The sequence below is a fragment of the Puma concolor genome, chromosome A3 (assembly GCF_028749965.1).
Source record: "Puma concolor isolate L17-30 chromosome A3, mPumCon1.1.hap2, whole genome shotgun sequence".
Lineage (NCBI taxonomy): Eukaryota > Metazoa > Chordata > Mammalia > Carnivora > Felidae > Puma > Puma concolor.
The window spans coordinates 20,638,017-20,664,165 of NC_141669.1; the positions used below are offsets into that span (position 1 = coordinate 20,638,017).

Genomic DNA, 26,149 nt, shown 5'->3' on the forward strand with positions numbered 1-26,149 from the left:
GCTGTTTCTCTCCATTTCACACAAGGTTTCTGCTGAGGATTTCACCTTTTTAAAACACCCCAAATCCCTACCTCATTCTCCACCAACCCCCGGAAATTTCCTAAAGGAGTTATGCTCACATCCTTGCAAGAGTTAAATGTGCTGCTTCTGTGAACCCCAAACTCTTCCCACTCAGTCCTAGTTCTCTCCCACTTGTATTTGGCTGTATTTTTTCTTGCCATCCTGAATCCATCTGACAACAAGCAGAGATAACAGTAAATACTGCACATAAATATATCAAGTATTTATGCCTCCCAGGATATGATAGTTTTGCTTAAAAATCACAAATGAGGAAGACTGTAACCTAATGTTATCTTTTTCAGCAACATCCATTCCATAATACGCTAGCTGGGCATATTCAAAATTAAGGAATACAACTGCTTTATTTAGAATGAAAGAGTTTGTTTTTGCTTTGTTTTTTTTATATTGTTTTGTTTTTAGCATTCAGTATTAAGAGGAAACCATGGAAACTTTTAAATATGTCCAAATTGTCAGAGCAAGACTTTAAAACAGTTCTTAGCCATATTTCCAAACTACACAGCAACTTCTTCCATATTTACCCATCAAAATTGGATACATAAAACTCATGACACTAAAGAAATCTTTAGATTGTTCAAAGTAGCAAGAGTGTTTTATACTGCTCTTTTAGATGATAAACAATAACTCTGACCTTTCATTAATATGTTCAATACTGATGTATTTTGAAGATTTTATCCAAACCTAGTTTCATTAGATGTATGATTTCTTTATAGGTTTGTTCCATTTAAGGTGTAATTTCATTCCATTCTAAGCAGTAGTATTTCTTGGAGCAAAGCTGAGGGAAAATGGTACTGCAACACATTAGAATGTAGGCACTGGAATATTTACATATGAAACAATGATACTTGAGATCTGCTTCAAAGAAGGCATGAAAAGAGGGAGGGTGGAGGTGAAGATCCTGAGGATACAGATGAGGTAAGTTTGGGGATGTGCTGGTAATTACTGAAGCTGAGTGATAGATAGCTTGAGATTTATTATAATATTCTTTCTATGTTTGTAAATATTTGAAATTTTTCATTAAAAACATTTGAAGAGAAAGATATCCTATGAAAAGTAAATGGAGAGAACATACGTGCAACACATATAACCAAGAAAAAACTGTCATCGAGAGTCTATGAAGAGCCCCTACAATCAGTACAAAAAGAAAAAACAACACGCTAGAACGACAGGCAAAAGACACGAAGAGGCATTTCACAGAAGTAATATATTTGGTTAAGAAACCCATGAAGACATGCTTGATAATCAAGAAAATGCAAATCAAGACAATGAGGTATCACTTAGCAAAAACTAAAAAGTCTGACAATTCTAAAACTTTCAGAAAGAATGTGGATTGAAAGGATCTCTTATGCACTGGTATAATTTGTTAAAATAATTTGATACTATCCTCTAAAGCTGAATTTCATGTACCGCACCTCCCCCCCACCCCGAATTGGCAATTCCATTCCTCAGTTTAGGACCAAGAGAGCAGTCTAGAACACTTGTACGCATGAGCCAGGGCCCTCCAGGCAGTGCTGTTTCCCGAAGCAAGAACCTGGAGAAAACGACAGGTACAGTATTACAACAGAACGTTGTGCAACAGCGAGAATAACTGAACTATGGCTACATGCAACATGAATGAAGTGTTACAATATATTACTGAATGGGGGCACTTGGGGGCGCCTGGGGGTGCCTGGGGGCTCAGTCGGTTAGGCAGCCAACTTCGGCTCACATCATGATCTTGCAGTCCGTGAGTTCGAGCCCCGCGTCAGTCTCTGTGCTGAAGGCTCAGAGCCTGGAACCTGCTGCCGATTCTGTGTCTCCCTCTCTCTGACCCTCCCCCGTTCATGCTCTGTCTCTCTCTGTCTCAAAAATAAAAAAAGTTAAAAAAAAAAAAATGAAATGAATGAAAAAAGTAAATGAGGTAATAGTACAGACAGCCAGACAGCATGAATTTCTTTTTTAGTATATGTGCTGCCGAAGCGAGCACTGAATTTCTTTTTTACAATTAGTAAAAATAATTAAAATTAAACAACACTGTGTTTATGCCTATACACGTGGGGAAAAAACTGTTAAGAAGAACACAGTAACGCAAAATCAGAATCGGATTCACTTTAGTTATGTGCAGGTCAGTGGGATGGGACAGGAGAGATAAACCTAAGTTATTGCTAATGTTCAAGTTCCTGGGTTAGATAGTAGGGCTCATGATGTTTATTACCTCTAAGAACGAATGAGGGAAGAAAGCACGTGTAAAAAGATCAGTTAGAAGCCCCGGAAGCAGTCCAGGCAGAAGATGACGGTGGCAGGCTGGGTGGTAGTAGGGCCAGAGAGATGCACACAGACCTGAGCGAGTCAAGATGGAGAAATGGGGGCACCTGGGTGGCTCAGTCGGTTGAGCATTCGACTTCAGCTCAGGTCATGATCTCACGGTTCGTGGCTTCGAGCCCCACATCGGGCTCCATCTGAACACTTGCTCAGAGCCTAGAGCCTGCTTCGGATTCTGTGTCTTGTTCTCTGTCTCCCTCTCCCCTGCTCATGCTCTGTCTCACCCTGTCTCTCAAAAATCAATAAATGTAAAATTTAAAAAAAAATTTTTTTTAAACAGATGTAGAAATGACAGGCCTTGGTAACTGGCATGGAAATGGGAGTGGAGAAGAAGGAAGGGTGTAAGTGATTCTCAGGTTTCAGATTTAAGGAGCTGGGTGGAGAACAGGGCCGTTTAACAAGAAAGGGAGCCACAAGTTTATGATGCTCAGTGAGCAGTTTCGGGTTGACACGTAGCCATCTCCTTCATAGCTAGTCCAACCACACCCCCCACCACTGTGAGGCATCATGTAATGAGGGGAAGAATTTAACCACTCTACTCCAGAGACACAAATCCTGATCTGTTTGAGCTAAAAAGCATCACATCTACACATGCATGGCCCAAATGCACATTTCTGGAGGGAGGCTCATATACTTTTGTTTGGTGTTGAAAGAAACCAGCTCTCTCCCGCTACCTAGACTTGAAACAGGAAGCATGTAGTAGCTGACAGCAGGCATTTTTTGATGTAGCAAAAGGATGAAGCTGATACAAGAGGAGGGCAAAACCACAACCACTACGAAGAGAAAAATGGAAGCGAGAGCTCTGATGCAAGAAGACAGAGGGCTGGCCTGCCTCTGGGCCTCTGGGCTCCTTGGTGATGTGAGCCTATTGGCCCACTGCTACAAAAGCACACGCGTCAGTGGGCTTCCTACTGCTTACAACTAAAGACGCCGACCTAACACAGACTTTGGTGATGGAAAGGGAGTTTGCAAATCACAAGCCCTAAATAATGGAATTGGCTCAACTGAAGAAGAGTAAGGAAGAGTTCTAGTCCCTCAGCATCGCCTGCTGTACCTTCAGACCAGACCAGATGACTACCACCAATATTATTATACTAAAGACCTGATAAGGAAAAAAATGAGGCTACCCAAGTGTTTTGGCTATTCCTCATAGCTTTTACTAATGTCCTACACACAGATGTTTACAACATTGTTCTCTGTGTTTTAGTTGTCAAATATAAGATATTGTAAATCCTCAGCAGAAAAAGAAAATAATTCCTAAGAAGATACACACTTGAGGAACAAAGTCTGGATCCTATTTGTTTCTTACTATTGTTTTACAGCCTTACAATGTATTTTAATTGTAACAAAACACGCTGGCCAAAATTTGACTGTAAATTCAGAGGTAAGGGAATTTAAGAATAATCAAATTAGTGCTTCAAATTCTAACTTAGGAATTATAAAATATGAAATCCTGAAAATATTAATTAAAATAAAGAACTAGAGGAGTGCCAGGGGGGCTCAGTGGGTTAAGCATCCATCTCTTGATCTCAGCTCAGGTCTTGATCTCAGGGTCGGGAGACCAAGCTTCACGTTGGGCTCTACGCTGAGTGTGAAGCGTACTTAAAAAAATGAAAAACTACATACTCTACATATCAAAGGCACTCTCCAGCCTAAGTAATAAAGAGGCCAATCAATACAGAGACTAATACTTGAAATATTTCACAAAATGCTACGATTTTCAAAAATAAAATTCCAATAACCAGATCCTTTCATTTTTCCAGTATGTGAAAGCCAATCTCAAATTACCAGAGAGTGAAACAAGATGTTATCATATATACATATACATACATATGTACGTTACGTATGTACATATATATACATATGTATACACAGGCGCACACGCGTGCACGCGCACACACACACTCAAGATTTCAAGGTTAGCAGTGATATAAGGATTTATTGATGCCTATGGCCAAAGTTTTAAATAGGATATGATGTGAGAATTACCAAATTCACCACTGTCATACTACAGTCCTTCCTCTTCTTAACTTACTCATCTTTTTTTGTTTTTCCTAGTTCTCTGTAGCATGCCCTTCTATGGATTGTCTTCATATGATTTACTGTTTGCTTACTGTTTTCCGTTGTCTCCCTCTGGATGTGTCTAGCCATCTCTGAATATGTCCCAGAACCTCTGCACCTTCTGCTCCTAAGTTGGGTATTCCTGTTCTCTCTCTTGCTGTCTCTTTGCTCTGCCTTCTTCCTTCCTTAGCCATAGTACTTAACTTATTTGATATGGTTATAAAATCAAAGTTTATATAATTTCTGCTTTATCATTGTTTAAAAGTAAGATGACTTTTATTTCTGATTTTGTATAAAAAAAAATTGTTTCTTGAATTAATTTGTATTGTGCAATCCTGAACTGATTTACTCACTGAGTTAGTGTCATGATAAGTGCTGCTTATTCACCACAGAATAACATTTTTACTAAGGTCTTTGTATCCAAAGAGTCATTCCTTGGACAATATAAAATTAACCTTATGGATTCACTAATCTAATTACTAACAAAATGGCATTCAATTCTGGGACTTATGTCTCATGTGTACTCTTGTTTTAAAAATTCAAATTTCCTAAAATAATTTTCTATTAAATGGATACAATAATTTGATAACATCTTATAAAAATGTTATAAATTTAGTGAGTGCCTATGTTGTGACTTGACTTTGTCACCTGCAGAGTTTTATCAAGGCACAGAATCTTCAATATTATGAAGTATAATAAATAAAAGCATTTTACAAATGTATAAACTCAAAGTAGGTCTACAGGGAGAAAAAAATGAAGCAGAAAGAATTAACCCATCCAAAGTGGACGGTTGTCAGTATAGCAGAAATCAAAAATCTAAAGTCTTGGTTCCCGCAATATAAACATTAAATTCTATGCTTCCATCATTTATGATTTCTTTTTTGCTTTTTACAATACCAACTTAATTCTCTATGAATACAAATATAGCCAATTATTTGTTTTAATTTGTAGTACATTTAAATAGTTTTCTTCTAGTGTTATAAGGTGTATAAGGTAATGTTCTGCACTGAAAAAAATTAAAACAGCATCCTAAACATAAAGAGAAGAAAACAAGACTAGAGTCAAGGGGCATTTACTATTCCAGAGTAAATAAAGGTTAGCTTCAAGGTGAAATAGAAAGCCTCATAATCAAATTCACAACTTAGCTATACTTCTCTGGATAGAGAACAGCTTATACTAAGGTACTTACAATGTTACCAAACACTATGTCTCAGTGTTGTGATTCTCCATAATTTTATGCAGTTTAATATGTGATAGTAAGTCACTCTGGCATTTAACCAGTCTTTAGAAGGAACTCCTATGGAGTAATTTCCCTTTTAACTGTGATTCCAAGTTGACAACTCAGCAAGACACTCTGGAAGAAGGATGACTAAGAGACAAACATTCTTAAAATGAAGTAAACATGTAAGGTACTAGCCTGTCATATGCAGCAATCATAAAGTTGAGGAGGAGGCTGATCGACTGCTCCACACTGATTTGGTGAGTAGAAGGAAGGCGCTTGTTCAGCTGGTAGTAGACAGAGGAGATGACAGTTTCGAGGCGGGACACGCTGATCTCAGTGGTATGGTCCAGTGTATTAAGGCCATTGTCTCGGAAGGCTTCAATCATGTTCCAGATATCAACAAGATGGACTGAAACACAAAGGAAATAAATTGCCAACAACTTAAAAGTTTTATTTCACCAGAAAGATCTAAGAACTTTTCATTTATTTATATCTAATAGAATAGTGAAAGGAGGCAGAATAGGACCCCAAAACATGCCACTTTGGCATAAGGATTATTTTGAGCTAAAGACACTTGAAAAACAGCAGGTGCCAAGAAGGTCATGTTAAACTCCTCTTTTTTTCCTGAAAGCAGGAAATAAACTCCCAAGTGAAAGATGCCCTCCTTATTCCAAAGGGAAAGAAACATTCTTATCCCCAGAGACAGTGAACTGAATCCAAGAGAAATCTGCATAGACTTTGTTAAAATAACCCTTATCTTCCTTGAGTCTCCCCATGTATTTTAGTTACTTTTCCACAAGTGCTACTCCTTCCTTCCTAGTGTATCAGCACTGATGCCTCCTCACCCCTTCAGTTCTTCATCTTCCTATGGGAGCTCCCAGGTACAGGAAAACTCTGTGTGCAAAACTGCCAATCTGTCTATGTCCATTTAATTCTCAGGCCCAACCAGAGACCCTAAGAGGGTAAAGTTTTGCCTCCCCTACAATAGCATCAAAAGTATATATTGTAAAATTTAACAGAACCTCAAGGAGACAAATTTCACAAGCTTAGTGGGAGAAATTAACACATTTCCCTTAGTAAGTGATAGAAGAAACATACAAAAGCATAAGTGCGGATGTAGACAATTAAGAGTAGGCATAAAGGGCACTATATGAATTACTGCCCCTAGTGATTAGAGAATATGCTTTATTTTCAAGAGCGCAAAGCACCTGTCTGAAAATTGAGCTTATCCTGAGTTATAAAGCTAATCTAGGCAAATTTCAAAGGATTCAAGTAATATCAACCATGTTCTTTGATCAAAATGAGATTGTCAGAAATCATCAAAAAAAAAAACAAACACTTTTCAAATAAACTTTATGTTCAGAAATGAAGAAACACAATACTAGGGGATGTCCTTAATCTGATTAAGGGTATTTACAGAAAACTGCAGCAAACATATTACTTAAAAGTAAAATGTTGAAAGCTTTTCCTCTGATATGTGAATAAGATAAGAAAGGCTCACCATCAAATGTAAATTGGTATGGCCACTGTGGAAAACAGTATGGAGGTTCCTCAAAAAATTAAAAATTAAAATACTATATGATCCAGTAATTCTACTACTGGGTATTTGCCCAAAGAAAACAAAGACACTAATTTGAAAATATATATGCACCTCTATGTTCATTGCATCATCATTTACACTAGCCAATATATGGTTGCAACCTAAGTGTCCACCAATAGATGAATAAATAAAAAGGATGTGGCATATATAGAGAATGGAATATTACTCGGCCATGAAAAAGAATGGGATCTTACCATTTGCAACATGGATGGACCTAGAGGGTATTATGCTAAGTGAAATAAGTCAGACAGAGAAAGACAAATACCATATGATTTCACTTATACGTGGAATGTAAAAAACAAATGGACAAACAAACAAAAAACAGAACAGGCCCATAAATACAGAAAACAAACTAATCCTTGCCAAAGGAAAGAGGGTGGGGGGATGGACAAAATGGGTGAAGAGGAGCGGGAGATAACAGGCTTCTAGTTATGGAATGAGTAAGTCATGGGAATAAAAAGCACAGCATAGGGAATATAGTCAATGGTACCGTAATAGCACCGTATGGTGACAGATGGCAGCTACACTTGCGGTGAGCATATTGTAACATACAGAGTTGTAGAATCACTGTGTTGTGTATGTGAAATAAATGTAACATTGTGTAGCAACTACACTTCAATTAAAAAAAAAAGGAAATGCCAACTATCATCATCTCTATTGTATTTTGGGTCCTAAACCAAAATAAATAAGCAATAATTATCCATGTAAGTTTCAGAAATGATGAAATTTAACTGTCATTATTCAGAAATGACAAAATTCTACACATAGACTATCAAAGATTCTCCAGATAAATTACTAAAACTGATATTTGAGTCTGGAATGATTGCTAGATACAAGTCAAGATATAAAAGTCACTGTATTTCTATTAGTAACAGAAAATGAAATTTTAGGGGTGCCTGGATGGCTCAGTCAGTTAAGCATCCAACTCCTGACTTTGGCTCAGGTCATGATCTCACAGTTGTGAGACTGAGCCCAGTGCCAGGATCTGTGCTGGGTATGAAGCCTGCTTAGGATTCTCTCTCTCCTTCTGCCCCTCCTCCAGTTCTCTCTCTCTCTCTCTCTCTCTCTCTCTCTCATTTAAAAAAATAAAACAAGAGGCGCCCGGGTGGCTCAGTCAGTTGAGCAATCAACTTCAGCTTGGGTCATGATCTCATGGTCCATGGGTTTGAGCCCCGCATCAGGCTCTGTGCTGACGCTCAGAGCCTGGAGCCTGCTTCAGATTCTGTGTCTTCCTCTCTCTCTGCCCCTCCCCCGCTCATGCTCTGTCTCTCTCCATCTCTCACAAATGAATAAACATTAAAAAAAAAAACTTTTTTATTTAAAAAATTTTTTTTTTTAACATTTATTTATTTTTGAGACAGAGAGAGACAGAGCATGAACAGGGGAGGGGCAGAGAGAGAGGGAGACACAGAATCTGAAATAGGATCCAGGCTCCGAGCTGTCAGCACAGAGCCCAAACGCGGGGCTCGAACTCACGGACTGTGAGATCATGACCTGAGCTGAAGCTGGACGCTTAACCAACCAAGCCACCCAGGCGCCCCCCAAAAAAACTTTTTTAATAAAATAAAATAAAAAAGAAAGAAAAATAAAATTAAATTTTATATACTATTTATAATAGTATCATAAATCATCAAAAATTTAGGAATAAATCCAATGGAAGAAGTGCAAACATCTCCACAAAAAAACAAAAAAAATTATAATTTAACTGGCAGAAATTAAAGAGCTAAATAAATGCAGGAACATACCATGTTCATTGGAGGAAATGTCAATATTAGAAATATGTTGATTCTCCCCAACTTAATCTATAGATTCAGTGCAGTCCCAACAAAATGCCACAGGGCTATACGTTAAAATAGGATAAATTTTACTATATGTAAATTATAACTAAAAAGAAATCAAGAGGGGAACCTGGGTGGCTCAATCAGTTAAGTGTCCAACTCAGTTTCAGCTCAGGTCATGATCTCACTGCTTCACAGGTTCAAGCCCCACATCGGGCTCTGTGCTGGCAGCATGGAGCCTACTTGCGATTCTCTCTCTGTCTGTCTCTCTCTCTCTCTCTTTCTCTCTCCCTCCCTCTCTTTACTCCTTCCCCACTCACATTATCTCTCTCTCAAAATAAATAAACTAAAAAAAAAAAAAAAGTAAAGATGGAAAAAAATCCCAGCAGTGTTGTTTTATTGTTTCTTTTTAGTAGAAATTGTTAATTAGATTCTAAAATTTATATGAAAATAAATATAAAAAGACCAAAACTGTCCCAATATTAAAAAGAAAAACAGAACAGGGGAGCCTGGGTGGCTCAGTCGGTTGAGCGTCTGACTTCGGCTCAGGTCACGATCTTGTGGTTTGTGAGTTTGAGCGCCACATCGGGCTCTGTGCTGACAGCTCAGAGCCTGGAGCCTGCTTCAGATTCTGTGTCTCCTCCTCTCTCTGCCCCTACCCTGCTCATGTTCTTCTCTGTCTCTCAATAATAAATAAATGTTAAAAAAAAATTAAAAGAAAAAAAAAGAAAAACAAAACAAAGTAGGAAGACTTGCTCTGATATTAAGACTTATTATAAAGTTATAATAGCAGTTACTGGTAGGATAGACAAATAGACCAGTGGAACACATGAGTCTAAAAGCATATGCGGAAACTGCTATGAACATTTTTTTTTAATTTTTTTTAATGTTTATTGATTTTTTTTTTTTAATTTTTTTTTTCAACGTTTTTATTTATTTATGGGACAGACAGAGACAGAGCATGAACGGGGGAGGGGCAGAGAGAGAGGGAGACACAGCATCGGAAACAGGCTCCAGGCTCCGAGCCATCAGCCCAGAGCCTGACGCGGGGCTCGAACTCACGGACCGCGAGATCGTGACCTGGCTGAAGTCGGACGCTTAACCGACTGCGCCACCCAGGCGCCCCATAATGTTTATTGATTTTTGAGAGACAGAGACGGAGCACAAGTAGGGGAGGGGCAGAGAGAGAGGGAGACACAGAATCCAGGACAGGCTCCAGGCTCTGAGCTGTCAGCACAGAGCCTGACGCGGGGCTTGAACTCACAAACCGTGAGATCACGACCTGAGCCGACGTCGGATGCTCAACCGACTGAGCCACTCAGGCGCCCCTGAACAATTATACATTTCTCCTAATGCATATGAAGAGAAGATTTGGAGGCAGTGAAGAAAAAAGGATAGTTTTTTCAATAAACCATGTAAGGGACAATTGAACATACATATGGATAAAACTGAAATTTTACTCCTACTTAAACTATACACCCACAGAAAAAAAATTTTTCAGGTTGATTAAAGAATCATATGTGAGGGATGCCTGGGTGGCTTGGTTGCTTAAGTGTCTGACGCTTCATTTTTTTTTTTTTTTTAATGTTTATTCATTTTGAGAGAGAGTACAAGCAGGGGAGGGGCAGAGAGAGAGTATCCCAAGCAGGTTCTGTGCTGTCAGCACAGAGCCCAACACAGGGCTCAATCCCACTAACCGTGAGGTCACAACCTGAGCCCATATGAGCCACCCAGGTGCCCTGAGTGTCTGACTTGATTTCAGCTCAGGTCATGATCCCAGGGTCGTGAGACTGAGCCCCACATCAGGCTCCACACTGAGCATGGAGCTTGCTTAAGTTTCTCTCCCTCTCCCTCCCTCCCTCCCTCCCTCCCTCCCTCCCTCCCTCTCTCTCTGTCTCTCTCCCTAGCTCACGTGTGAAAAAAATCATATGTGACAAAATAAAGCTTCTAGAACAATGCATCTTTTTACTGTACATTACTAATGCCACTAGTCTGTTTTCAGACTCTCAACACTGCACACATACACTACCATTTCCCAAAAATAATTACAGGAAGAATTATTAAAACGGTAGTTGCTCTGATAGTGATTTTCAAACTTTTTTACCACAACCCACAGAAATATATTTAACACACACACACACACACACACACACACACACACACACACACACGTCTAAATAGATAAAAAACAAAAGTTTCACAAAATACTTTGTCTTACCATATAATTCGTGTTCTGATTTCTTTTCTTTCTCTTTTTTTCTCTATTATGTGCTTTAAAATCTGGCTGCAGCCCATCAGAATGATTTCATGAACCATTAGTGGGTCAAAACCCATAATTTGAAAAACAATGCTTTGAGAAATCAGAGACTTCAGTTTAAGATGGCATGGTAAACTCCCTAGAGAGAATTTCATACTAGGACTTTTAAGTAACGCTTCAAGTAGGGTAAAAGTATTTAGATGTAAAGTGACTTACCCAACATCATGTGTTTATAGTAAATGCCAAAACCAGGACTAAACTAAGGTTTTTCCAATTCCAAAGCCAACTTTCTTTCCATTACACAAAACAGTTTTTCATTAATACACACAAGAAAAGTGAAATAATTCTGTCATAAGTTAATCTTCATGTTAATTAAGAAAGATTCTATATCCATGTGTGTATATCTATGTATCCGTACATACACATATATATTTTTTATTTACTTATTTTATAAGTAGCAATTGTGGAGTGATTACTTATAGAAAAGGCTGATTCATGAATTCATTTTAATCAAGAAAATTAATTTATCACACCTCTATCAAAATACTGTTTTTCTTTTCTTCCAGAAGCTGATTAAAGAAGTGAGAAGGAGAAAGCAATTCTCCCACTTAAAGAACATTAATACTATGCCAGCATCGAAACCAATTACATTATTGAATTTAGTAAACATTTTGAGGGACAAGTCCTTTCCATGAGAAAGCTTACATTTTAATAAACATTCAAGACAAAAATAATTCAATTAACATTACAGGAGGACCAAAAGATACTAAAACCTTTTATTTATATTATTGAGAGCACTATCCAGCTATCGCAGAAATTAGTGAAAATGACTTACGGTTGCATCGCTTTTGTACAAATCGTAATTTGCAAGCTGTTCTATAAGTTGATAGTCGTATGACATCAAAATTCTGAGCACCTGAAAAAAGGGCAAACAACATATGTTCAACTGGACTTACCATTTAATTTCTAAATACTGGGAAGTGACTCTATTCCACAGCATGGGCACAGGCTATATATAACATGGCAACATGTTTTCTTCTGAGAAAACAAAAGGGGTAAGGAAGGGTCAGGCACACTTTCTTCATGCCCACTCCATGCCCAGCACCATGACAGCAGTTCTGCCTATATTATCCTGTCTGCCAGCCTAACAAAACTCGGAGGGAGAACACTCATAACTAGAGTGAATCTTTCCTTCGATACCACTTGTATGAAAAACACTAGGGAAACTAATGTGAGAAGCTGGGAAAGGAAAGTTCCATCCCCAACTAACCAAACAGAAAGATTACTAATCTGATCAATCAGACTGTACACCATGTTTACCACTGGAGAAGTAACCGTACAAAAAAGTCAGCACATATGGTATATAACTCACTCTCTTTCAGGTTCTCTCTCCAGTGCAGTTAGAGTCAGATTTAGGTACTGCAAAATGGAATAGAGCAAGTATCACACAAGTCCAAAGCGAACTGGTTGAGGGAAATGGGAAACTCCATAAGCTCCAGCCCAGTCTGCCAGAAATCTCTACTCTTAAGTTCAAGGTGCTAGTCAAGAATTAATTATCACTGTTTTCCTTTGCCATTTTTTTTACGCTGTGAAAATATATCCCTCTAAACCCAGTGGAAAAAGGAAGTAACAGTGGGATGGCACAGGATTCAGACATTCTAGGGATCCCTGGCCATAATATCATTTTTAAAATCTAACAGCAGTCTGAATCCCAAAATAATTTCTACAAGTCAAGATATAATCAGTAACTTTAGAACTTTATTAAAATCTTATTGTACCAACATTCAACCATCCAGGTTCTCAAACTTCTGATACATTTACCTTCTTCTGAAGCAGTCCTCTTGCCAGATATCTATAAGGAAAACCCTCATATACTGCTCTAAGAATAGCCTTCACTTTTTAAAAATGTCCCTTATGTAAACGTCATATTGATTTCCTGATCAGAAAATATGGTAGTTTGGCACATAAAAAATAGAACAGAAAGTCCCCAGTGAAGAAGCTAAAATGATTATCCCTTTGAGTATTCTGAACTAGAAGAGATTACTGTTCATTTCATTATTATTCATTTTGAGAATACTTCATTATAAGAAATACACTAAATGTCCCTTTAATACTAATATGTCAGACAGTACGTATCAAGCTTATCAAGAAATGGTACAAAAAGTCCTAACTAAACACACAGGCAAAACTCTAGCCACAGGTGGAGAGCCCGGTGAAGCTCCTGGATAGATAGGAGACAATCTAGAAATACTGAGTAGCCAAAACGTAGAGGGAAAGGATAAGAAAGGATTAACTCTTCTTTCTTTATTATGGCTCTCTTCATTCATGAGAACAGGATATCAATCTCTATTGTATAACCAAATCCCAAGGAAAGCAAAAAATCAAATGGGTGAGTTTCATTGTATCTGCTTGTATCAGAGTCTCCTGGGGAACCTGGAATCTTCAGTCTAGAGAGTCCTACAATCAAGCTAGGTTTGGGAAACCTAACTATCCAACTCAACTAAAAGGTCTGGCTCATGCAACTCTTAAATTCCACCTCACACCCAAGCCCAATCAGTATGGGCTACATATAATTACCCAAACATGCCAAACCCTCTCATCTGAGCCTTTGTAAGTGCTACTTACTGCTCCAGCCCCTTCTTCATCACATCACTGAACCGACTCAGCCTAGATATCATTCCTCCCAGATCTTTTCCTGGACCCACCTCCCCACCCTCCGCCGAGCTGCCCCAGTCATGGCTCCTACTGCCCTATCGTTCCTTATGTCCATTTCCAGGAAACTAAGTTTGATGAAGACAGAAACCATTTAATTGTTGTGTTGTTCACTATTATATGCCCAAAAGTAGGACATACTAAGACTAGTTGCTGAATGGATAAATAACTGAAAATTAGTAAGTTCTATGTCACTGGTATAAAAGACTTATCTGCTTCCTCCCAAAAATATACCAAGTAAAGTCAAAGTATCAGACAAACTATACAATTTTGGAAAAGCTGATAAAGAGAGATGATAAAAGTAGTGGGAAAGCCAACTCCTTTCTCCAGGTAAACATGCTGATACATTTAGCCTTCTTCAGATAGATCACAGGATTCCAAACCATGTTCGAGGGAGCCATAGGATTTGCTGGAGGTGCTCGGCAGACCATGGGAGGTGCAAGGAGGTAAGTGTATTTTGTTAGAAAGGCCTCTAACTGATGAGATGAGAAGAGAAGGAGAAAGGAGAGAAGAGATTACAAACTGAATAAATATAAGTATAGCAACATTTCTGAATTGTCCCGAAAACTTACAACCACTTTTAATAAGGAAAAAAAAAACTTTTCAAGAGAGTGAGTCTGAATAAGTAACAAATATAAACATAAATGACTTCCTTATTTTTTTTTTTTCCGGCAGTACAATTAGAAACCCTAGGGACCAGAGATGAAGCCAGAGGTCCCAGCAGAGAGGAAGGTACAGACCACAGAGTGGTGACTTCTCAGGGGGTGAACTAAAAAAAAAAAAAAAGAAAGAAAGAAAAACGATACCACAAAGGGAAATGGTAGAGACACATGGCTGGCTCCACCTAGATTTAGATTTAAATTTTATTTATTTTTTTTTTTAATTTGAGAGAGAGAGAGAGAGAGAGAGAGAGAGAGAGAGAGAAAGCAGGTGTGCATGGGGGATAAAGGCAGAAAAGGAGAGAGAGAATCCTAAGCAGACTCCACACCCAGCGTGAAGCCCATTGTAGGGCTCAATCCCACAACCCTAGGATCATGACCTGTGCTGAAACCAAGAGTCAGATGCTCAATTGAGTGAGCCACCCAGGCACACCTATATTGAAATTTTAAAAGCAAGCAAAGAAAGTGATAGTCAAATAGATGAGACAAAAGAAAAACTGATCATACAAAAGAATTATAAAGTCTAACTTGTGGCGTTAAAAAAGATAATGCTGAGGCACATGGGTGGCTCAGTGGGTTGAGCGTCCAACTCTTGATTTCAGCTCAGGTCATGATCCCAGGATCATGGGATCAAGCCCTGCATCAAACTCTGTGCTGAGCATGAAGCCTGCTTAAGATTCTCTCTCTCTCTCTCTCTCTCTCTCTCTCTCTCTCTCTCTCTATCCCTTCCTCTGCCCCTCTCCCCTACTTGCTCTTTTCCTCTCTCTAAAAACAGAAAATCAAAAATTTTTAAAAATTAAAAAAAAAAGTTAATACTAAAAGTGGTGTATCTTTCATAAAGGAACTACTCTAAAACATTATATTCCAGTATTACTTTGAACAAAGTTATAAATATCAAGCTCTGAACTTCATTTTAATTGACATTAGAATTTCTAGGGTAGCCACAAAAAGAACAGGAAAAGAATACGAAAACTCACAACCAAGAAGAGGGAAAAGTAGAATGGAAGGAAGGAAGTTCAATTCATCTAAGGAAGACAAGAAAGGAAGAAAAAAAGAAAAAAGAAAGGACACATTTGAAGCACAAAGCAAGATGGATGAAAAAATGAAATCTATCTGTATTCATAAAAAAATTAAACAGAATAAATTCTTCAGTGAAAAAGCAAAGACTGTCGGTCACAAGGGTAGTTGTTAAATAGCTTAGCTTATGCTGTTTCCAGGGGATACACACAAAAGATAAGGATACAGAAAGTTTTGAAAAGATACTATACAAAGCATTCTAACCAAAGAAAAAAACTGGTGTAGCCATATTAATAACAACAAAATAGACTTCACAGCAAAACACATTACTAGAAAAAGAGGGTAACTACATAATGACAAAATATTTGATCTCCCAGGTAGACGTAACATTTTAATGCATGCGCATCTACAAACAAAAGCTTCAAACTACTGACAGAACTAAAGGGAAAAAATTTAAAATCTATGATCAAAGCAGAGATTTTTAACGTCTTTTAGTAATTAAGGAGTCAAATCCATAAGGACCAAACAGATATGAATAAAACATGTAACAAGTTTGATCTAAATAATGCAGAAATCATACACATTATTTTCAAGCACTCATGGAATATTTACAAAAACATGTAACAAAAAAGATCGCCAAATTCAAAGATTCTAGAACGTCTCTCATTCCCTGATCCATATCCCAATTCAGCTAAGTATTTTTTTTTAATTCAAAGTCATTTATTTGCAAATTTTTTTAAAAGAGTACTCTAAATAATTCCTAACAGAAATAAGAAAGCACAGAGAAGTGATCATGAAAATGGCATATATCGGAACACATGGAGCACAAAAATAGAAAATCACAGGAAAGAAGCTCTTAAGTGCTTATATAAGAAAGAAAAAAGTGTTAAAATAAGCAGTTGGAAAAAGGAACAACAGAATTGCCTAAAGTAGAAAGAAGAAAATAATAAACACAAGAGAACAAAACAATGAGGAAGAAACAAAATACATGGAGAGGACCGACAAAAGCCAAAAAAGTTCCTTGAAAAGACCAATAAAACTGACAAAATTCGGGAAAAGAAAAAACGAAATCACAGTCTCTGAGACTGGAGGGAGGCCTGACGCCAGCATTTTATCACCTGACCTAGAGAGCTTTCACTTTACCTCCAGAGTTGCAAACTACAGTTCTAACTTATCACCTTTTTCTTAGTAGTTTTATATCATGTAAGAATTGTAAACTACCAAATTCCTTCTATGTAATTTATTCCAGTCTTCTTTTAATAAATATTTATCGAGCTACCGGGCCTACTGGAATGAAGAGATGTGATCCTAATTCTCATAGTGCTTAGTCTACAAGAGAAAATATTAAACAAAGAAAGAATAAACTAATTTCACTGCCCTTCATAGTATGGAATTTAAATATATGGTCTAAAAACAGAAAAGCTTAGGGGCGCCTGGGTGGCTCAGTCGGTTGGGCGGCCAACTTCGGCTCAGGTCACGATCTCGCGGTCCGTGAGTTCGAGCCCCGCGTCGGGCTCTGGGCTGATGGCTCGGAGCCTGGAGCCTGTTTCCGATTCTGTGTCTCCCTCTCTCTCTGCCCCTCCCCCGTTCATGCTCTGTCTCTCTCTGTCTCAAAAATAAATAAAACATTAAAAAAAAAAATTTTTAAAAACAGAAAAGCTTAAAAAAAAAAACAGAAAAGCTTAAGAAGATTATAGAAAAATATAACAATGGTATAATAATAAAGCCACACAACATAAAAAGAATACAACCTATCTAAATTATTAAATTATTATGACTGCTTTCATGCTATAACAGCAGAGTTCAGTCGCTGTAACAGAGAACTCATTATATGGCCTCCATATCCTAAAATATTCACTTTCTGACCCTGAAAGGAAAAGATAGCTAGCCCTAGCACTATATTTACAGAATAAAGGAGAAATACATTCATCTCAAGAGAAGCAGGAAACATCTGATAAAATTCGATACTCGTTCATAATTTAAAGAAATAATAAATAAATATATAGAATAAAGAAAATAATAGTAATAACTCTCGGTAAATTAGAACCTAGAAGTAGTTCCTTAACCTGATAAAGGGTACAAAACCTGCAACAAATATCATTTTAACAGTGAAATACTACATGTATCCCCATTAAAGTACGAAACAAGACAAGGGTGGCTGTTATCCGTCCTGTTCTTCCTGTTCTTATATCAGAGGTCCTAATGAGTAGGGAGGTAATGAAAAAGAGGTATAAGAATTTCAAAAACAAGAATTAAAACTGTCTTCGTTTAAAAATAATATAATCCCATAGAATGTACAACATCCAGAATGGACCCTCATGTAAACTATGAACTTTGGGTTTTACAATTTGTCAACACAGGCCCATCAGTTTTAATGAATGTACCCTCTCGTGGGGGATGTCGATAATGCGGGAGGCTGTACATGTGTCGAGACAGGGAATAGATGGGAACTCTCTGTGCCCGCCTCTTAATTTTACTGTGAACCTAAAACTGCTCAAAGAAAGTAAAGTCTCGGGGCGCCTGGGTGGCTCAGTCAGTTAAGCGTCCGACTTCAGCTTAGGTCATGATCTCGTGGTTGTTTGGGTTCGAGCCCTGCGTCAGGCTCTGTGCTGACAGCTCAGAGCCTGGAGCCTGTTTCAGATTCTGTGTCTCCCTTTCTCTCTGACCTCCCCTGCTCATGCTTTCTCTGTCTCTCAAAAATAAACATTAAAAAAATTTTTAAGTCTCTTTTAAGTAAAAATCTATTAATTACCCATTGAGAGTAATAAAAGAGTGGAGAAAGATCACTGGATTCAAACTTGACATGAAATCAACCCAAAACCTAGAGGGTAGAACTGTATGATAAGGCTGGCAAAAGATGATTTCTGCATCCATAGAAGGGAATAATGCTGGAGATTTGGGGGGAGTAGGAAATGAGAGAGTAGGCCAGATATCACTGCCACCAATGCAATTCTTCGCGTGAAAAAACAGGAGAGACAAGAAGCCATACCAAACATCTCCCAAACTGTCCAAATCCTTGAGTTTGTTACAGAGAATAGTAATTTATCCAGGGCTCATATATCAGAATAATATTCACTAAGCAGTAAACCCAGTTCTTCACAGAACACCCAATTTCTATTCCAAATATCGACCATCACTGTACTCTCTCACATGCCCATGTTTGTTCCTGAAGCCACCCCAGGCACTTCTTTTTTATTTTTTTAATGTTTATTTATTTTTGAGAGAGAGTGCATGTGAGTGGGGAGGGCAGAAAAAGGGAGGACAGAGGATCCAAAGCAGGCTTGCCACGACAGCAGAGAGCCCAATGCGGGGCTCAACACCACAAACTGCGAGATCATGACCTGAGCCAAAGTCAGACACTCAACCAAGTCACCAAGGCACCACCCCCCACCCTCCCCACTTCTTCTTCTTTTTTTTTTTTTGAGAGAGAGGGCGCAAGTGAGTGAGGAGCAGAGAGAGAGAGGGAGGGAGGGAGGGAGGGAGGGAGGGAGGGAGGGAGGGAGGGAGGGAGGGAGGGAGGGGAGAGAGAATCCCACAAAGGGCAGAGAAAGAGGGAAAGAGAGAGAACCAGAGCTAACCCGAAGTGGGGCTTGAGCTCACCCAATGCAGAACTCAAACTCATAACCTGAGCCAAAGTCAGATACTTAACCAACTGAGCTACCCAGGCATCCCCCCACTCCCAGGCCGGTACTTCTTAATATCAGGAATTATCGTTTATTTCTTTGGACTCCTTATTTTGCCTGTTTCCCCCTTGCCAAAGTGTAGAGAGGTATAAAGTGTAAGCAATATGAGGATAGTCAGGCACTACGTTTTGTTCTCACCTTAACCCTAGCACTTAGAACAATTCCTGGAACATAATAGATCATCAATAAATGTGTTAAAAATTAAATAGAAAAGATGACCCCTATGCTGAGCCTTGAACAGCAAACAGGAACAACGAGTCAGATGAAGGTGAGCCGAACAGCATGAGCAAAAGCACAGAGACATCAAACATATGATCGATGTGGGAAAAGCCACTTCAGTATGACTGGGACACCCATGGTGTGTGATGGAAACCAGGAACCTATGAACTGAGGGAAAAAGAGGCCAGGAGAGCCTTGCCAGGCATGGCCAGGAGCTTGGACTTTCTTGGGAAAGCGATGAGGAGCAACTGAAGGGATTTATGAAGGAAGTAACACAGATTTTTGCAGTTCAACTGGCAGCATCACGGATCACAGATTGGAAGGGGTTGACACTGGAAGAAGGGATCCGAAACAGATTGCTTTTAGTTCAGAAAAGTAACAATGATAAAAATATTAAACACATTTAATCACATTAAATACCTACTATTCTGTGTCCGTGTTAAAGGCCTGACATTATCTCATTTAATCTTGACAATAATTCTATGAAATAGATACTACCCCCATTTTATGGACAAGTGTAGTAGCACAGAGATTAAGTAACTCACCTAAGATTATACAGCCAGAAAATGAGGGAGCCAAGATCCAAACACGGATAGTCTCACAGCAGAGCCTGGATTTAAAGCCACTAAGGCATGAGAAATTCAGGAGTCCCTTAAGAGGTAAAACTCAGCAGCACTTTGTGATTTCTTTGGAGGTGGAAGGTGAGGTGGAGGGAAGTGATTGCAGGGTGTCTGGCTTGGATGACTAGCAATTAGAGACTCGGAACTACAGAACTCCTTAAAGATCGCCCGGACTGACTGCCCACCCAATGCCACAAATTTCTTCTCTGACATCTTCCATACTTCTCTAGCTTATGCTTGACAGGACAACATAGATCTCAGTTAAGTCAAACTCTGCCTCCCGTTACTAAGACTCTTAAGATTTAAAATATCTTGCTTGTTGAAAGAGGCTTCTGAGACTTTATCTACTGATTTTTACTCTGTGATATGCAGAATTCTAGAATTCTACAAGTATCTCAGGGGCTATGTCAGGCAGGGCTCCTGCCTCCCCTCTTCAACCAAGCAGTACCAATTCTATGACACTCTCGTGTTGAGGGTCCTTGTAAGATCTCATTTTTTAAAAAGAGTACAATGCTTTTAAAAGCAATCATGAACACTGGTACAGACCAATAACCCTATTTCATGGCAAAGGAATTTGTGGTCCACCAAGTATGAATGCACGAGTCAAGGTCACATAGACAAGTAATCGGAGACCAAAATAGTCATTCAAATACTGGGAAATGACCCACTTCTCTCGGCCATCTTTCTCTTTGAGTTTTATAGAAGAATATAATTTTTTAACAAGATTTAAAACCGTACTGTAAAGTAATATACCAAACTATACATTTGTACTTTTAATTATTCCTATAGCTCTAAGTTTTAACACTTAGTCCTCTATACCTCAGAATCTGTATCCAGTGTAACTTAATTTATATAATGTATTAATTATTTATCACCACCTGCAAGCTCATGGTAACAATGGAGTTACAACAAGAGGTCTAAACTGACTGGTGTGCCTTGGGACACCTGGCTGGCTCAGTCAGTAGAGCATGTGACTCTTATCTCAGGGTCATGAGTTTGAGCCCCAGCTTGGGTATAGAGATTACCTAAAAATAAAATCTTAAAAATAAATAAATAAATAAATAAATAAACAAACAAACAAACAAACTGACTGGTGTGCCGTAAACTCATAGATATGCTAGGTAACATTTCTGCCTTAGTATTCATGATCTTACTTAAGAAAGTAATTCAAGTCAGGGCACCTGGCCAGCTCAGTCAGAAGAACATGCAACTCCTGATCTCGGGTTTATGAGGTCAAGCCCCATGTTGGCTGTAGATATTTAAATAAATAAATATGTAAAAAAAGAAAGAAAGAAAGCAATTCAGGTCAACTCAATTACAATATATGCTCTGACTTGAGGTCCTCCAACTCCATGATTCTTCAACTCCCTTTTTTCCCTTTTCTAAAGCTTGGAATGTGCTAAGGATTAAAGATGTGACTTGATCAGAAAAAAAAAAAAAAAAAAAAGGCATCCCCACACATACAAACAAGGGCTCCAGAAGCACTCAAGACTCACGCATTTCTATGAACAGCTGCCTCTTCTCTGCCATGGTCTTCCGCTTGTTCCCACTTTCCTCAATCATCCTAGAGACAAAAAAAGATACAATAGACCACTGTAATTTGACAGTTCAACCAAGAGCTTATCATTCTATTATGAAGAGGTCCCAAAAACCAAGTTGTATGTGCACATTTAAGACAGCATCAGTAAAAACAAAGTGGAAGCCTGATACAGAAAAAGACAAATAACTGTCCTTTTATTTATCTGACAGCTTCTAAAATAATTACAAAGTTAATAATTAAATGAGCACATACATTTGCTTCCTGTGCTGAAAATATGGAGCTATGTCTTATTTCTAACCTTGATTATTTTCTCTGCAGAGTCCTGGATTAGCTGAGACAGTTTCCCACATCCCTACTGTTTTACAAAGATAAACATGTTACTAAGTATAACTTAGCAAATAATTATAATGAAAAGCTAAAATAAAGAACATAAGAAGTTACCAGCTTATACATAAAAGATATAAATAAAATATTCTATTTTATATTGAACAATATTAAACAAAAAGGTATTTATCCCCAAACTCAAAGAGCTCCTAAAGGTAAGTTTTTATCACATGATAATAGTTTAGGTTGACAGACATAGGCTGTCACACTGTTAAAACTCTTTCCATGCATTACCTCATTTAATCCTCCCAACAACCCTAGATACTGGTTATCATTCTTATTATACCCCTTTTATAAATTAGGAAACAGCCTGCAAAGAACACTAACTTGCTTGAGGGCACACAAACAGAAGTGGTAGATGAAATCCTAACCCTTTCACTAAACTTCTTACATAACTGTTGCTTTTAGATGCATATTGCCAAATCTCTACACCTAAAAAGCTAAAAAAAACCAACAGCGTATTGCACAGACCCTAGTGATGCAAAATCTCTGATAATTTCCGCTGCATTTTGCCTTATTCTGTGAAGAAAAAATATCTAGACAAAGAGCGTAAGCCTAACAATTTCCTTAAGCAAAATTAAGCTGTTATTTACATAACATACTCTCAAATATGTTAGAATAACAAATTAAATGATGGCTACACAAATTACATATCCATTAAGACAAGGTGCCCAGCAAAGTATAATTATAAATAGTATCCTAAAGAAAATTTAAAATGTAAATGCAATCCTTAACATCCTACAACTAATGTTTTGATAATTAAGACTGACCGTTTTAGATCATTGATATGTTACAAAGTACTCTTCAACACACATGTTGGTTACTTAACAATTTACCCCCAAGAGAACAGAATTTTAAACGGAAAGAAAGCCAAAAGAAAAAGCAACTAGAAACAGCAAATATTAAATGAAATCTAAGTCCTACAGTAAAAAAACAGAAGTTGATACCCATAGCCTGTAATTACTAAGAAAGAAAGTTACTTAAAAGTTTACTGCCTCTTCCTCAATCTTGGCCTGTGAAGAGGTAATAACAAATCTTAAATGCTAAACACAGATTAAAAGAGAATATCATAATATCCTTTATAACACATCTCATTTATTAAATCCTTTTTCTACTTTTGCTATTTCTCTACATCACTTTTTTGCAAAGTTGGGTATAAGAATTCCTGGAGATCTCTAAATTCTTCGGGACAATCTTCTAAATTGTATCTTTGTTTCCAAGTTAATCTTGAAAAAATTAATATAAATATATTCTGGATCATCTGGATGTCCACCAAACTACAATGCTAACATAAAAATACCAACATTCTCTATAAAATTTAAAGAAGACCCAAAGTCTAACAATATAATGTTCAGTATGTCCGGGAAACAATACAAAACTATTTGGCAAACAAACAACCAAGACAATCTTAACTCACAAGGGGAAAAACAATCAACAGATGCCACTGACGAAATGACGCAGTTGGTAGTAACCTGACAGACGTTAAAGCAGTGATTATAAAAATGCTCCAATTGGCAATCACATACACTCTTGAAACATGAGTTAAAATCTTTTTTTTTTAATGTTTTATTTATTCTTGAGAGAGACAGAGACAGAGAGTGGGAGAAGGCCAGAGCAAGAGAGGGACACAGACTCAGAAGTAGGCTCCAGGCTCTGAGCTGTCAGCACAAAGCCCGACGTGGGGCTCCAACTCACAATCCGTGAGATCATGACCTGAGCCAAAGTCAGATGCTCAACCAACTGAGCCACCCAGGTGCCCCAGAAACGTCAGTTAAAATCTTACGTGTCGGGGCGCCTGGGTGGCGCAGTCGGTTAAGCGTCCGACTTCAGCCAGGTCACGATCTCGCGGTCCGTGAGTTCGAGCCCCGCATCGGGCTCTGGGCTGATGGCTCAGAGCCTGGAGCCTGTTTCCGATTCTGTGTCTCCCTCTCTCTCTGCCCCTCCCCCGTTCATGCTCTGTCTCTCTCTGTCCCAAAAATAAATAAACGTTGAAAAGAAAAAAAAAATTTTTTTTTTTTAAATAAAAAAAAAAAAAAAAAAAAATCTTACGTGTCAGTAGAGAAACAAAAGATAGGAAAGGAACCAAATGGAAATGTTAGAACTGAAATATAAACTCACTGGGGGAGAGGAGGTGCTCACTGGAGGAACTCAACAGTAGAATGGAGACAAAGGAAAGAGTCTGTAAACTTTAAGATACATCAAACAGAAATTATCCAATCTGAACATCAGAAAGAGAGAGAGAGAGAGAGAGAGAGCGAGAGATTTCTTAAAAAAAAAAAAAAAGGAATAAAGCCTCAGGAACTTGGTGGACAAAAACAAAAGATCCAACATTCCTCATGTACTCAGAATCCCAGAAGGAGAAAAACAGTGTGGTGATATGGTGCTCAACAATACATGAAGACATAACAGCTGAAAACTTAGCACGTTCAGTGAAAGACATACCTACAAATTCAAGAAACTGAGCAAACAAGTTAAAGTCAAAGAAACTCATTATAATGATCACATCATAATCAAATTGCTAAAAGACAAATTCTTTTTAAAAAAGTGTTTAAGTTTATTTATTTTTGAGAGAGCATGCACACATATATACGTGAGCAGGAGAGGAGCAGAGAGGGGGAGAGAGAATCCCAAGCAGGCTCTGAGTTGCCAGCACACAGCCCAACACAGGGCTTGATCCCACAAACTGAGGTCATGACAAAGAAAAATTCTTTGGGAATGCAAGCTGGTGCAGCCACTCTGGAAAATAATATGGAGCTTCCTCAAAAAACTAAAACTAGAACTACTCTACGACCCAGCAATTGCACTACTAGGCATTTATCCACGGGAAACAGGTGTGCTGTTTTGAAGGGACACATGCACCCCCATGTTTATGGCAGCACTATCGACGATAGCCAAAGTATGGAAACAGCCCAAATGTCCATTGATGGATGAACGGATAAAGATGATGTGGTATATATATACACTCAGCACTCAAAATGAATGAAATCTTGCTATTTGCAACTACGTGGATGGAACTGGAGGGTGTTATGCTAAGTGAAATTAGTCAGAGAAAGACAAAAATCATATGACTTCACTCATAGGAGGACTTTAAGAGATAAAACAGATGAACATAAGGGAAGGGAAACAAAAATAATATAAAAACAGGGAGGGGGACAAAACAGAAGAGACTCATAAATATGGAGAACAAACTGAGGGTTACTGGAGGGGTGGTGGGAGGGGGGATGGGCTAAATGGATAAGGGACACTAAGGAATCTACTCCTGAAATCATTGTTGCACTATATGCTAACTAATTTGGATGTAAAATTTAAAAAATAAAAAATAAAATTAAAAAGAAAAATTCTTGAAAGAAGTCAGAGTAAAAGAAAATTTTACTGGGGCCCCTGGGTGGCTCAGTCAGTTAAGTGTTCAATTCTTGGTTTGGGCTCAGGTCATGATCCCACAGATCTCTCTCTCTCAAAATAAATAAATAAACTTTTTTTAAAAAACTTAAAAAAAAGGGGGGGCCCCTGAGTGGCTCAGTCGGTTAAGCGTCTGACTTCAGCTCAGGTCATGATCTCAGTCTGTGAGTTTGAGCCCCGTGTTGGCCTCTGTGCCGACTGCTCAGAGCCTGGAGCCTGCTTTGGATTCTGTGTCTGCCTCTCTCTCTGCCCCTCCCCTGTTCGAACTCTCTCTCTCAAAAATCAATAAACATTAAAAAAAATTTTTTTTAAAACTTAAAAAAAAAAACAAAAACATTTTACCCATAGGGCAGGGATCAGCCACTTTTTTCTTGAAGGGCCAAACCATAAATATTTTAGGTTTGCAGGCCATGTGGTCTCTGTTACAACTACTCACCATTGCTACTGCAGTGTGAAACTAGCCATAGACAATATGTAGACAAGTGGGTGTGGCTTTGTTAAAATTTTATTTAGAAAATAGTCCGCCCACACACTACAGTCTGCCAGCTCCTGTTTGAGAAGAACAATGATACGAATTACTACAGATTTCTCATCAGAAACTATGGAAGTCCGCAGATGG

At 38.3% G+C, this 26,149-nt stretch overlaps 1 protein-coding gene across 20 annotated transcripts in view; it reads right to left on the minus strand.

The window, feature by feature from the left end:
• The window catches only part of DTNB (dystrobrevin beta), a 214,818-nt gene extending 193,047 nt beyond the window's left edge, over window positions 1-21,771 (minus strand). For all 20 annotated transcript variants that reach the window (XM_086700168.1, XM_086700166.1, XM_086700167.1 and 17 more), the window contains exons 1-3: window positions 21,704-21,771; window positions 12,133-12,213; window positions 5,858-6,071 (exon numbers count right to left, since the gene is read on the minus strand). In XM_086700168.1, the coding sequence (XP_086556294.1) occupies window positions 5,858-6,071; window positions 12,133-12,213; window positions 21,704-21,770 (362 nt within the window). In that variant the 5' untranslated portion in view covers window position 21,771. The remainder of the gene's footprint in view (window positions 1-5,857; window positions 6,072-12,132; window positions 12,214-21,703) is intronic.
• Window positions 21,772-26,149: the final 4,378 nt, after the last annotated feature.